The sequence below is a fragment of the Cuculus canorus genome, chromosome 1 (genome assembly GCF_017976375.1).
Source record: "Cuculus canorus isolate bCucCan1 chromosome 1, bCucCan1.pri, whole genome shotgun sequence".
NCBI lineage: Eukaryota > Metazoa > Chordata > Aves > Cuculiformes > Cuculidae > Cuculus > Cuculus canorus.
The window spans coordinates 90431406-90445299 of NC_071401.1; the positions used below are offsets into that span (position 1 = coordinate 90431406).

The 13894-nt window shown below is 41.6% G+C and overlaps 1 protein-coding gene across 2 annotated transcripts in view; it reads right to left on the reverse strand.

Annotated features, from left to right (window-relative positions):
• Nucleotides 1-7693: 7693 nt before the first annotated feature.
• LOC104059284 (amine oxidase [flavin-containing] B) overlaps nucleotides 7694-13894 on the reverse strand; it is a 54200-nt gene continuing 47999 nt past the window's right edge. For both annotated transcript variants that reach the window (XM_054056031.1, XM_054056030.1), the window contains exons 14-16: nucleotides 12334-12396; nucleotides 11795-11955; nucleotides 7694-8879 (exon numbers count right to left, since the gene is read on the reverse strand). In XM_054056031.1, coding sequence (XP_053912006.1) covers nucleotides 11800-11955; nucleotides 12334-12396 — 219 coding nt within the window. In that variant the 3' untranslated portion in view covers nucleotides 7694-8879; nucleotides 11795-11799. The remainder of the gene's footprint in view (nucleotides 8880-11794; nucleotides 11956-12333; nucleotides 12397-13894) is intronic.

Sequence of the window (13894 nt, forward strand, 5' to 3'; positions counted from 1 at the left end):
CGAGAAGCCACTTGCAGAGGGAAGGGGTGCTTCAGGTGGCTGCTTGTCATCAGCTGTGGGCTTGTACTCACAGTGCTGGTGTTATGCCCTGCACAGAAAAGGTTTTACAGGCAGTACGTGTCTCCCGAGTTATTTTGTTCATTGTTCACAGCCATTGTGCGTAAGAATCAGGCAGCCACTACCAGTTTCTTGGGGCTGAGGCGGGGGCGTGGGAGGAAGCCTGAACAGGTAATTTATAAGACTATCGACGTTATCAGCTTCAACTTTCCCATCTAGCTTGAACTTATACATGCACTTCAAATTACCCGCACTGGAAAGGAGGGAATAGTCTCAGCAGGAGCAGTAATGTTAGATTTTGAACACACTAAACTGGAGCATTAAAAGCCTATTTTAAGGATTTTTGACAGATCAGTTTAGCCTCCACCACAGAAACATTTTAAGGGAGAAAAAGTGACTAATGTGACTTGTTGTTTGACTCGAGGGCTCCCTGCTGAATATGTTCTCCTCAGCTCCAGCCATGACTGAGCAGGGATTCCTGTGTGCCAGGACTACCCACGTGTGCAGCCTGGTTCCTGCGCAAGAGCTCTGAGAGGGAGCGCAGGCTCACTCCTGACACACCTTTTGTGGCATGAAACAGTTCTGTACTGTTACACACTTGACGCACAGGGTTGTTTCCACTGCCTGAAAAACGTTGTCCATAGCTTCAAAACCAAAACTATTCCTTCAGACGTGCATTTGTGGCAGCTAGAGCCATTAATTTTTGTGCTGACTCCAAACTTGACATCTGAATTTCACAGCTTTTGTGTGCATGTGCAAATGGAACCCTAAATCATCTGGAATACATCCATGAGCTGACACTGTCCAGCTTCACTTTTCACCTCATCCATGCACATTTCCATTGCAATTTATGTGGGTTTTGAAGTGCAAGTTCAATTTGACTGAATTAGTCTCACAGTGTTAAATGGCATTAACTACAATGTTCCCCACTTTGCAGGGAAAAAGCACCTCTCACTGCTGTGGGAGTGGTACGCAGCAAATTAAATGAAAGAAGTTGATTAAAATTGGCATTTCTGAAACTCCTGTAGCTCCCAGGCACCACGCTGCTGCAGAGAAAGGGCAGCGCTTGTCAAAGAGATCAGTTTCCATCCTGCTTTAATGCCATTTCTGACAATTGGAACAATTTCCCTGTTTAAATATTAAACATTCAGCTTAAATATTAAACAGCCAGGCATCTTTCTTAAACCAGTTTGGAAACAGAATAGGACTGAGTTTGTCACCACTGACAACTCTCCAAGCGAGCTGCTGCTGTTATTAAAACAATGAGGATGAAGCACCGTGGAGATACCTCTTTTTGCTGGGGACCAAACGGAGTCCTCACCTGGGCTGTGGGGTGGGAAAGCCTTTGGTGACCTTTCCTGACCAGGGGTGCTCAATGCCCAGCTGGTGGAGAAAGAGCCTTGCACTCCTTTGGCAGAGGAAGGAGACGCTCTGTCCTTTCAGGGTAAGGAGAGAGACAGGAGAGGGAGGTCAAGGTCCACACCAAGTCCATCAGCACCGGGGTGAGAATAGGATTGCATTCACATACCTGGGAAATGTGAAGGAGAGCCTCAGGTGAAGAGGCTGCTGTTTGGTGACTGGAAATAAAGCAAAGACCAGAGCAAGCACTGGCAGAATAAGCAACAGAGGGGAAAGGGGGGGAAAAAAATAGAGTAATCCTCCATACTAGCAGTGAAATAAGAAGCACCACAGAACAGATATATCAGGCAGTCCAAAATAAGCAAGCAGAGATGATGCATGTGAAAGAACCTGCCTCTTTTTTAATTGAACTACAGGTTTTGCTTACAGGTATCACAGCAGCTGTGCCTAAACCCTTCACAGCATGTCACATATTTAGCCTGTTGACACCTTTGAGAGCCACAGAAATCAGCATTGGAGTTGGGAAAACACTCTGTGCGAGTGTCATGCTTCCCAACTCCTTTCTGTCCTGCTTCCTTCAGCTCCTGCCTCCACAGAGCAGCACAGCTGCCCTCTCCCTGGCCGCTATCAGCCAGCCCCATGGGGACAGGGACCTTGAAATAGGATGGGTTGCTGCACTGTTGGGAGCTGGACAGGCAGAGGATGTGGGAATATTGCTGCCAGCTGGCTTTTTTGGACCACAAACCCGGCATGGCTTTCTGTCTCTCATTACCTGCCTGTCACACAACCCTCAAAACACCTGGTGTGGGACCTAACATACAAAACCCCTCTGGTAGGAAACCCACCATGTGAGAGGTCTGGGAAGAGCCCACAATTAGCACCAGTTTGCAGAGGTTCCATGTTTCAGCGCAGTGGACATGAACCTTATTGGGTCTGACAGCATCCTTCCAGCTGTGCTGCTCATGTGGGGCAAGGGAAAGGTCTGACTAGATTCACCTGTGGTACTAAAGGTATATCCAGCCACAAAATCCACTCTGGGCAAGCAAAGTGTTGCAGCCTGTGCATGTTCTCTTCAATAGTCATTTGCCAGCAATACTTTCCAGTCCATGTTTGATCCAGCCCCCGTTTTCATGCTTGAGCTCTTCTCCCAGGATCAAACACACCCCCAACCACCAGCACAAATTAGCATTATATATTTGAATAAAAATACCACCTAGGAGGATGTGCCAACCCTGTGCAGTGATATGGGCTGTGACGTGCAAATTTCACACCAGTCTGTCCCACATCTCCTTGTCCAGGTTCTGCTGTCTGACAACAAGGGCTTCCACCAGCCAGAAACCACGCTGGGAACAAGCTGGAGGCTGGTCTCATGTGCTCTGCACAGAGCTCAGCTCTCAACTCCTAACGGCAGCATCAAGACATAGAAAAATGGGCAAATCCAGAGTCTTCTTTTGTGGAAACATGCTTGTAGTCAGTTTTCTTTTCCTTTTGGGCTGTTACTTTTCCATAGAGCTGTTGGAAACAAAGAATTTTGCCTTGCAAATGATCTCTGCAACAGTTGCTTTCCCCACACACAGAGAAAGCAAATTGCATCCTTGTGAAAATCCAGAAAGGGAAATTAAATGTGCTCTTTGTTAGTGAACTGTATCTTTTTGTTTTCGCACTCAGCAATCAATGCTTTGGGCTCCAGTTGCAATTCGTGGTCTGCTCTTTATTTGTACTGCTTGCCTTTCTAGTTTCTCTTCTTTGTTTCCCACTGTCTGGTTTTTTTTCTTGGACTCATCTTATGCAGCAGAGACAGAATAACCCATGACACAAAGGAGGAGCAGGGAGAAAAAGTTTCCCAAGTGAGAGTGCATTACCTATGAGAGGAAAGGGAAGCTTTAGCAAAGCCGTGCTGGCTGCATACTGGGTGCCATGGGAGGTCAGCGGTGCCTTCAAGCTGCCCATCTCCTTTTCCAGGGGTCCAAATAAATGTGATGATCCCCAGCCCACAGCTGTGAATGAATCAGAGAAGGGTGTGAGTTCGCTCTGCCTGTGACCTGACCAAGCACAAGACAAATAAGACAGGTGTCCTTTGCTGTCACTTGTGTTGGGATTAGGATTTCAATGTCCAGAACTTCTACTTGAAAACCTGAATTATAGACTGAGCACCATAATTTTCATCAAAACATTGGTTAAATCCAGGATGTCCAGCCAAATTACAAAAAGCAGAGCCTACTATCTGGGGGGAGTAGGACTACTGTTAGCCGATCCAGCTGCAGGCAGCTGTGCTGAAGCGTGGCCAACTGCCTCAGTACTGCACTGCACAGCACAGCAGAGCTCAAGGCTGAAATAAAGGCTGCCATCTTCTGGCTTCATAATAGCAGTATTTTATCACTTTGCAAACAAAAGAAATGTGGCAAAAGCTTAACACTGGTTTGCATAAAGGTCTCAGTGGGTGTTTCTGCACTGGTTCTTACCATACCTGTTGGGCATCCAAAATATCAGACTGTGGAGTGGAAACACATGAAAGGAAAGGAATGCAATTTCCCAGCTGCAAGACCCAGTTCCCACCCATCTCCAAGTTCCAATATGCCACATTGGAGGAAGCGGAGAAAGGCAGCTTCCATGCCTGCAGCTTCTGCTTCTCAGAAGCTGGTCAGTCGTGGATGAAAAGGCTGATGCACCACTCCTCCGCTGGGTATGCAAGACTTGCTCTAAAGTCTTAAGTATTTTCATAAGTCTTAAGCCTTTTCATATGTCTTAAGCTTCAGTCTTTTCTGCTCCCTGGCAGCATGAAGGAGCTGGCAGAGAAGTGTGAGCACTGATCCTAGATGCACCTGAACACCCTCCTCCTCTGAAAAGGGAGGGTTTTTTTGGCGACACTTTGTTTTATGAATATAGATAGAGGTAATGGCTCACACCTCTGAAGCGCTCAAAGCACTCTGACCAAACTCCAGCTCCTAAAGAAATTATTAGGAAATAACATAGTTCCTAATTTTGTTTAACATTCTCATTCCACTTTGGGATGAATTGGCAAGTGGAAGCTGGAATAACATCTCCCCTTGATTTTGATTAAGTGTAAGCGTGCGTTTCAATTGTTTAAGATTATGACTGCACACCCAATGGGACATCTCACTGCCTCAGACTTCGAACAGAAGTTTCCACATCTGAAATTATAATGTAATTTCTGCTAAATGCAACACTGCTGTGCAGAGTGGTTTTGTACAACTTGAAGCATATGTAAATTGGGAGTGAACAGCCTGAAAACTGACAGGGATGCTTCAGCGCATTATTAATACATTTCCTTTTCTCCCTCCTTCCCATCCAAGTATTTATCAGAGGTTTATTCAAGTGCAGTGCTGAATCCCATTAGATGGTGGTGCAGGAGTCAACCAATCCATTTGACAACCTCAATCAGTCAAAGGCTGGGGTTTCTGCTGGGTACTGCTTCCTCAAGCACTTCAACAACCTTTTACTGCAGTAGGGAAATGGAACCTGATGGACAACCCACCCACCCTGCCAAGAGATTCTACTGGCATTCTATAATTTTGTGCCCTTGGGTAGCTGAGGTTGGTCTATATTTGCTCAAATCCATTCTACTGAAGGTCAGTCAGATGAACGTATAGCTTGGATCTGGATAAGGTTTCTCCCCCCCCCTTGAAGTCTGAGCAGGAGGAAGTCTGCAGAGCCTGTAGATGCCAGAGTAAATGGAGCTGGATGGATACTGATTATTTTGTTAGGGCTGTTTCACTAAGGAGTGATTGTAACTTTGCTAACAGAGAATTCCCTGTGCACATACCAAAAAACTCCTGAGTGAAAGCTAACAAACCTTTACTTTTAAATTAGACAACATATTCTGTCAAAATACAGAGTAAGGCTGTCCTTGACCCACAATGTAAAAACTCCAAACAACTTTGCCTCTTTAAGCAAGGCCAGGAATAATGGAAAACTGGGAGGATCTAACACCGCACTGAGTAAAGACCCAGTGGACACAACTCTTAATGTGTGTTTAACAGCTAATCAAAGCTATTTAAAATTTGGTTTTGAGCTTTTTCTAGCCTAGCTTAAGGCTATTTTAAGTCAGTTTATTGTAACTGACTGTACAAATCACACAAACTAAAATTGATGTACAAACCCTCTTACTTAGGCATAGTTTTTTTAACAGCTTAACTTGGCACTCAGCCGCTAACTGAAAGCTTTTCTAGTAAACATGGCTAATATTCTAACTTTCTAGAATATCACACCTTTTTCTTTCCACTGACCAACAAAATAATTGTGTAGCCTGCCTGCATAAAGGACAGCTATATATTATCATGCAATATATTAACTTGCATCATGTTAAGATTCACAGAGCCTACATTATCCCTGTTTGCATTTCTACAAATCTAAATATTCCAAGGATGCATTTGAGTATCTAATTGCCATCAGCAGCTGGTGGGAGGTAGAAGTTGCCTAGTTCTGTATCCAAAGTGAATCTGAACCACCTGTGCAGGGCTGCTTTAGGGCACGTGGCCTCTAGAAGAGTACACCTTTCAGAGTAGCAGCTGTAGGCTGGACAAGGTGCCCTCAAGCGTTTGAGAGGCACAAGTTAACTCTGTTTCAGGTCCTGAATCACTACCTAAGTAGGTTAAATATCATGTGCTATTTGAAAACATATAACTGTGTAATCAATGTCTTTGCAGCACAAGTGAAACTCACACATTAGACACAAAATCTCTTCTTCTAATCTGAGTTCATCTCATGTATTTAAAACACATAACTGAGATGCTGAAGCTAGAAACCAAATCAATTTAGGTATTATCCTCCATGGAGAGCACAAGAGAAGGACATGTCCATAGGACTCCCCTAGTCCTGCATGGGCTGAAACACCAGTGAGGAGCCCCTCTAACCCCACTCACTGCACAGAGAAGGACCAGTCAGAGAAGAACTGTGTCTCGGCAGCCCATTCATGGAAGAACCTCAGACAAGGTCAGAAAAACTTCGGCCTTAATGACATTAGTATAGCTGTACAAGGTGAGAGTTAAAAAACAACCCTCAATCCTCATACTAGATGTGTGGTTTTCATGGTTTAGCCAGATAATTTACAAACATGTCCTATCCTATACTAAACACTGAGTGGGATTTCTAATTGGTTTCCTAGGAAATCATTTTGGTATCTTCTATACATGTTATACAAAATGCATTTCTCCTGTATTAATCTGTCCAAATTAATTTTCTGTACTCTGCTGGAAATAATTAAGTACTCTTCTGGCTGTCGCAGTCTTTTTAACATGCACACTGAAAGCTTTGTAAACAAATAAATTAAAATAAATAATAACACATTTTCAGTGCCTCCTCTGGGACACCACAGGATATGTCTGAACATAGGGTTAAAGAGACATTCCAAATCTCACCCAAGGCAGCAATGTTTAAGAGCCATAATCATTTGTGAGCTGCTTTGAGAGCCTGTGAAATACATTGCTGGTTCTGATACGTTTCTTAGGGGATGGACGCTTTACAGAGCATACAAAGGATTAGTTGAGGATATTTGCTTTCATGGTATTTGTGTTCCTTTATATCTTGTAAGTAATATTTAAAGTTAAGCCTATAGAAAGAGCACTGCATTCTTTTGATGTATTTTCACATGGATGGTTATGCTTTTTCTGGTATTCATAAAGCATGTTTTTGTGAAACACAGGTATCTTCTTGAGGCCGAATTTGTTTTTCAGTTACACTCTCTCTAGCATTGACACTGAGCTGCTGGATTAAATTAAGCCAGTATTTTTTCATCTTTTCTTCCATTTTTTTATGTTTCCACCACACAGTATTTGACACAAGTTCTGTTTCTTCCCATGTTCAGTTACAGCCTTGTATCACCTGCCCTTGGCTCTTAGAAGCAACTATAAAACACGTCCCTGATAACATATGTTCCAGTAAACAAGGTGCTGTGAGAGAGGTATGTTCACGATGGGGACACTCCAAACCCACCTATAGCAATAAAAACTAATTCTTAAGTGTAAGACAGTTGGCCATGTATATGTTAGGAAGAATTTTTGGTAAATGTGGTTTGATTTGGGGGGGGCATTTATTTTTTTAGGGGTGTGGAGGGTTTTTTGCCTCTTTAGGGAGTTGTTTGGGGTTTGTTTTATCCTTCTCTCCTTCTTTACAGAGTTTTTTTTTTACTGAGAAAAGCTGAAGATCTCTCACTGGCTTCAGTATGAAATGCAAAATGTTCTGTTTCTCACATTCTCACAAATACTATCATAAAACCAAATCAAAAGGGGCTTTCACAAAAGAAAAGCCTTAAACAGTAAGTGTGACATGACAATATTTATTGATTCTAATTAAGGGTAAAAAAAGTTCACAGCTGTCAGATAGAAATATCTGCAGAGCCTATTGAAAAGGGAACTTGAGAAGGAAACCAAGGGAGACAGTCACCACAGAGGCACTTGAGAAAATGCTACAGTTATAAAAGGCACAAATTCATCACACACACAGCATACATATTCCTGCAAACTGAAGTCACTCTTTTTTTTCCAAAACACAGAGGCAGGCATCACTGAACACTGACCTGCACATAACCACAGGAGACACGCTATAAGCAGCAGTTTATGACAATGCCTACATGATTTGATTGTAGAAATATTTTGAAAGCAAGACTGCTTTGGCCATCTCATTTTTATGTCTGTTGAAGAACAGTCTGTAAGATGAAGGTGATCTTAAGGTGATGGAGATGGGAGAGGGAATGTCGGTCCATTTAAACACAGGTCAGGTTTACTAAGGAACATTTGAAATCTGTGATTTAATCGTGTTTGCTTCTTGCCTGAGAGCAGTGGCAAGTGACAGCAGATGTGCTATTTGGAATCAAGATCTCTACCGAGAACAAAAATGTACCAGTAAAAGGAAAGACAAGGGGCTGCCTCAGATTGCTCACTTCCTTGTTTTGTCACGTAGTTTATACAATTAGCTTTCAAATACTTTGGTTTAACACAGCTTTGCATGCCATGGCCCAACTTTTGCAACATACTGTTGCTATCAGAATAGTGCAGAAGCAAGTAAACCTCTTCTTTTTTGCAAACAAGTTTTAAAATGCATGATAACACAAATCAGCCCATAAGAGACAAATCCAATTATTTCTATAGTACATTTTATGAAGCTGGTAAACTGCTGGAACTTTCATGATAACAGATTTCTCATCAAACGCGAATAAATTACAAATAGAGCACAACTGGTTAACCATTAAACCAGACTTCCTTGCTTTCATTGAACGGTTGGCATAAGGAACTTTAAAAAGGCAAGCCAGTGCTAACAGTTTTTTCCACCCATGGGGAAGCAACTTGATTCTCTACCTACACTTTTTCTCATCATGCTGGCATCCACTTAGATGAAGTGCCACATATTCCTTTTACGTTGAAGATGTCAAGAAAACAGCAGCAAATTCTTCTTTTTTAATCCCATAGCAGTAATAATGTCCACAGCGTACTCACAGAAAGACACAGCTGTAAAGACAAAAAGAGTATTCCTAATGCTTCAGCTGTCTGGAAGGGAGACGATAGAGACTTTCGAGCGCTAATACAGATGCTGTAATTCAAACCTCTCAGTTCCATCAGATCTGGCTAGAAATCTGAGGAGATCCAAATTTAATTGAGATTTCAAACCATACCCACTTTTAGTCGCAGCAGAATAACATGGGAAATACTTTGTGGGCTTCTTTTCCAATTTTGTTTTACTGTGAAACTAAGAATAAGAAAGGTTCATAATTATATACATTTTTTTTCCCACTGACCAATCTAATGAAAAGCTTTGGTTATGGTTCAGTTCAGTTCTATCTATACCTGATTTTTTCCTTTGGATTTTCTGTCCTGTGATACACAACATCTTCTTGTTAGACTGTGAATCACTTCTGCCATATTCAGGAGCAAAGAAGAGAGAGATACATTTTTGATGTGAATAAAGCCAATTTATCTTCATTAGTCTCATAGATTTTCTCCACTTTAGAGATCTGAAGGCTATTTCTAGGGCAGAAGCAGGACTTGAATTCCAAACAGTTTTGGCAGAGAAATCATCTGCAAATGCAGTAGTTCTTTATATGTTAAGTATGTAGTCACAGTCTAGCACTTAGAAATATTGGGCAAAGACTTTAAAAATCTCTTCCTTTAGGTTCCTCTGTTTATTTCTGGCCTGAGAATTGTCTGAGTTTCAAAAGCTCTGAACTTATGCAGTTCCCATTCAGCTTTCAGTTCCTAATTCATTTTGTAAATAAATCACATCGAGAGAAAGCCACATAGAAGCAATCTGTGGTAGGCAAATGTCCCAGGCAATTAGTGCTCTATGTGATACAATGAGAAAGGCCATATGTACACTACTGCACTGTTCTTCTGAGTTAAAGATCTTTATGTCTGAAAAGTTCCCCTATGCATTTTAAAAGGCTATTATGAGGATATTCATTTGTGATAAAATCCCAGCTGCTGCTACAAGAAGATTTTTAACTGGCACATCAAGTTTAAAAGAATGAAACCTAAGGGCCAGAAACCGATGTCGTGCTTACAAATATTACAGCTTCATAAGTAGTTCGGTGGATTTCCATGGGACTGTTTGGGGAATGAAGCACTACTCTGCACAAGCAAGATCATATGCTAGCCCAGAGTCTGCCTGAGACTGGTGATACAGTTCTTCTACTGTATGCTCACACCAATTGTTGAATATATTCTTGCTATAGTTCCCCCTATGTTTTTTTTTAACTGCAGTGTAATTTTTTTAAGGTATAAATCAACACTGGTTGAAGGGAGAAGTGCAAAAAATGGGCTCAGAAAAATTCCAGACACATAACTTTTCTTAAGATTCATCTGCACCAAATCCTGTTTCCAGTTATACCTGCGACTTCTTCCTTTGTGTGAGGCAGATGTAAGACAGCAGAAATTCCTAGAACAACGTATCATGATGTTGATGGTACATAAATGTCAGGAATCTAAGGTTTTGGTGGCTGGGCTTTTTTGGCTTGGTTTTGTTTTTGTTTTTTTGGGGTTCTTTATTTTTTTTCCTTTTCTTATTATCTTGTTTGAAGGCTACTAATCCAAGGAGGGTAGAAGCGCCTGCATGTGACTATCCTATCCATGGACTATCCATGCGCCTGCATGTGACTATCCTCTCTACCATTTAGGTCCTTGATTAGTGCACAGTCAGTGCAATCCAGCACAGCAGGCAGAAGTGGAAGTGCTAATCACATCAAGAAACTGAAGCTCTGAATCAACTAAGCTGTGTTCAGCACAAAGGAAATGTTGGGCAGCAGACAAAGTTTGGGGTTTTTGCATGCTAACGCTAGATTTTCAAGCCCATTTTGCCCTACCAGGCAAGAGACAGCATCAAGGTGTTCAAAGTAGAAACACATATATGAAAGGAAGGAAGGAAGGAGATAAGAAAATGATGCAGAATAGTTTTTATTGACCACTTTAAAACTTCCTGGCGTAAATAGAGGTTAATTTGTCATCCTGCAGCAACTTGGGGAGCTAAAAGAGAACCTTGGAGGCAAAGAGATGCCAGACAGGGTGAAAAAGCCTTGAAAGGCTGTGCCTGTACCACCACATTAGCACAAGGTTCCCCATTCACAGTCAAGTGCACACATCAGCTACAGTCTCGAGCCTGACAGTTTCCTAGGTGAAAGAGATCTGATCCCGCACAGGGACAGACTCAACTCGGATGCACAAGCTCTGCCTTTCCAGGCAGTGTGAACACTGCTGGTGAACCTGAAATTCAGCTCCACTGCCAAAGGCAGTAAAAACATTGTTCTTTGACTCACTGTTGGGGAAATACGCCACTAGAAATGCTAACAACCTACAGCTACACTCGCATAGTTTGGATGGATACAGTGAGTCTGACTTGTCCCTTAGAGGCACCCGGGCACTGGATATCTGGGTGAAAAACATAAACACTTGAAAGATCCTCATGAGCGATTTGCATGAAGTGGGTTTATTCTCTAAGCTATCGATTTCTTTTCCCAGTCTACCACACAGAAAGGCAGAAAACCTTTGTTTATGACTACAGATGGAAGTGCCTGTGAAGACAAAGTTCACTGTCTACTACAGTCAGAACCAATGGGAAATCTCATCACAATAGGCTTTACAGAGGTATTTTGTCACTTCTGCTCTGAGATCTGGATAAAAATCTCAAAGTGATAGCACTTGTCAGGGTATCCTAGAAATTTAGCAACAAAAAAGTTACTGCTAGAAGTAGACCTAGGTTCAAGGGGGTCTTTTTCAATATGGATCCCCTTCCTTTGTCCCTTCCCTCTAGCTTCTTCTCTCTACTGTTTTTTCCTTCTCCCCAGTTCTGGTCTGATTTTGGAGACAAGGAAGTACATGCCAAAAAGAACTCTGACTAAAGAAAACCACCCAGGTGTGAGGCTTTTCTTTGGCACCTTTTTCAGTTTCTAACAAGAAGTCCCTTTTTGTAGACAAATAATCCTGCCGCCGCCACAGAAGTGAAGAAAGTTGAAAATCCGATCAGCTTTAGCAGTCCCGGGACAGACGGCAAGTTCCTTTCCCAGAAGGTTGTAGTGATGGGCAAAGCTGGAACATCCTGTGGGGAGAACATCCATTATCAACATAACACCACTGTAACAGGCAGGATGTAAATCAAGAGATTCTCACAGCAGAAACAGAACTGGGCTGAAGCAGTTCATGTTGTGAAGAAATACAAAATTTTCTGCTCAGTTAAAGGGAAGAGGAAGAGACACACGGAAAGGATTCATAGACTAGTTAAAAAGTGCAGTTCTTTCCAATCCCATGTTATATATAGAGTTGTCAGATGCATGCCTTTTCTGAATGTCTATCATATTTCTGTTAAGGGAAGGGCAATTTTCATGAGTAAGAGAAAGTTTATTGTGGCTTTGATTTAGTGAACTTAAAAACAACTTAAAACTTAAAAATAAACCATCTACTCTACAGAAAGACTTACAATCGATTCAGGTTCTGGCTTCCAAATTTCAGTCTCTGGGATTTTCCTCATAGCAAACAGTATCTGAAAATATATAACATTTTCTAGTAACTACTATTGAAAGGCAAAAGGGGCTGGATTCACTTTTTTTAAATTTTTTTTTTTAAATGGCACGATGAAATAACAATTGAGCACATAAATCTCTGTGAATTCAAATTCTAAAGAAAACTTGACCATTGTGCAACTAATTTCTGGGGAGGTCTGATACTTAACAAGACATTCATCCCAGTGGAAAGTAGAAACAGTAACAGAAAAACCTCTCTACTCTTAGTTAGTCCGTGTAAGATATCAGAACCTGAGTAGTCCTATGGCAACAGGGTAGCATGAATATGACTAAGAGTTAAGTATACATTCCAGGCAAAGTGAAGTGCGCATAAACTAGCTACTGCATGGGCAGCCTATAAAGCCAGGAGTAGCTTGGTTTGCAAATTCTACCACGATGTAGGAAGAGGAACTGAATCCTGTGAGTGATGACGGACCACCACGTTCAGCCAGAGGAAAGCAGGAACAAAAGCTCCACAGCAGAAAAGCAACCATTCAAAATATCAAAGATAACAGAGATTAGAAGGATAGCAAACATTACCTGAAGTAACACTCACGAAAGACAGCAAGATTAACTTCTACAGTAAAATAAAACTGTGGTGATAATATTAATGCTTTTACTATCCCAGGCACCCATAGATTTAACAAGGTTTGCTGTCTTTCAAAATGGGCTGTTATTCTAGACAAGACTCATTGACCTTATCAACTTTTCAGTATAGGACAGTGAGAAACTCCACTGCAATGGATTTTAAACATATTTTCCTTTCACAGGTAAATCAGGAAAGGAAAACATCAATTTTTTTACCAGTCAAGCTCTCTGCTTGCCAGCTTCTCTGCTGAGGCTTACAGAGGTTTTGCTGTAATGTCCTTACATTAGAGAGGTCATGAAGCACTACCTCTGGAGGTTTTCAGGAACAGATTAGGTATAATCTTCACAAACGGGACACTATAGAGACAGCTGATACCAATCTTTTAGGACAGGGTTACAAGCCAGATGAACTCTTCAGATCTCTCCCAGGCCGATTTCTGTTCTACAACTGTATTATTTAGCCACAAGGTTCCCTTTCCCTTCAGAACATAAAACAAAGATGAAATTTCTTTTGTTGTTCTGTAAAATGGAATATTCCTGAAAATACTAGAGCAACTGGTACTTTCTAAGACACAAAGTACTTACATCCCTGTTTAATGACTTTATGTAAGGTTGTCTCAATGGTATACCACTATGTCAATAGTATTGTTTGAAACAGCTAAGGAAGGAAGTGGCTTGGTGTGCAGAGCTGCAGAACTGAACTATTCCTAGCGAGGATGACAGCCATGATCTCTCAGTACAATGACTAATGCTTCCATTTGAGTCGAAAAATTACTAGGTTAGAACATGAGATTTCTGTCAAAGAAGAAAGGATTTCATTAATGGGAACAAAGAAGAGTTCAATGAAATACCCATAGCCCTTCCTAAGTATTCCAAATCTAAGTGCAAAAC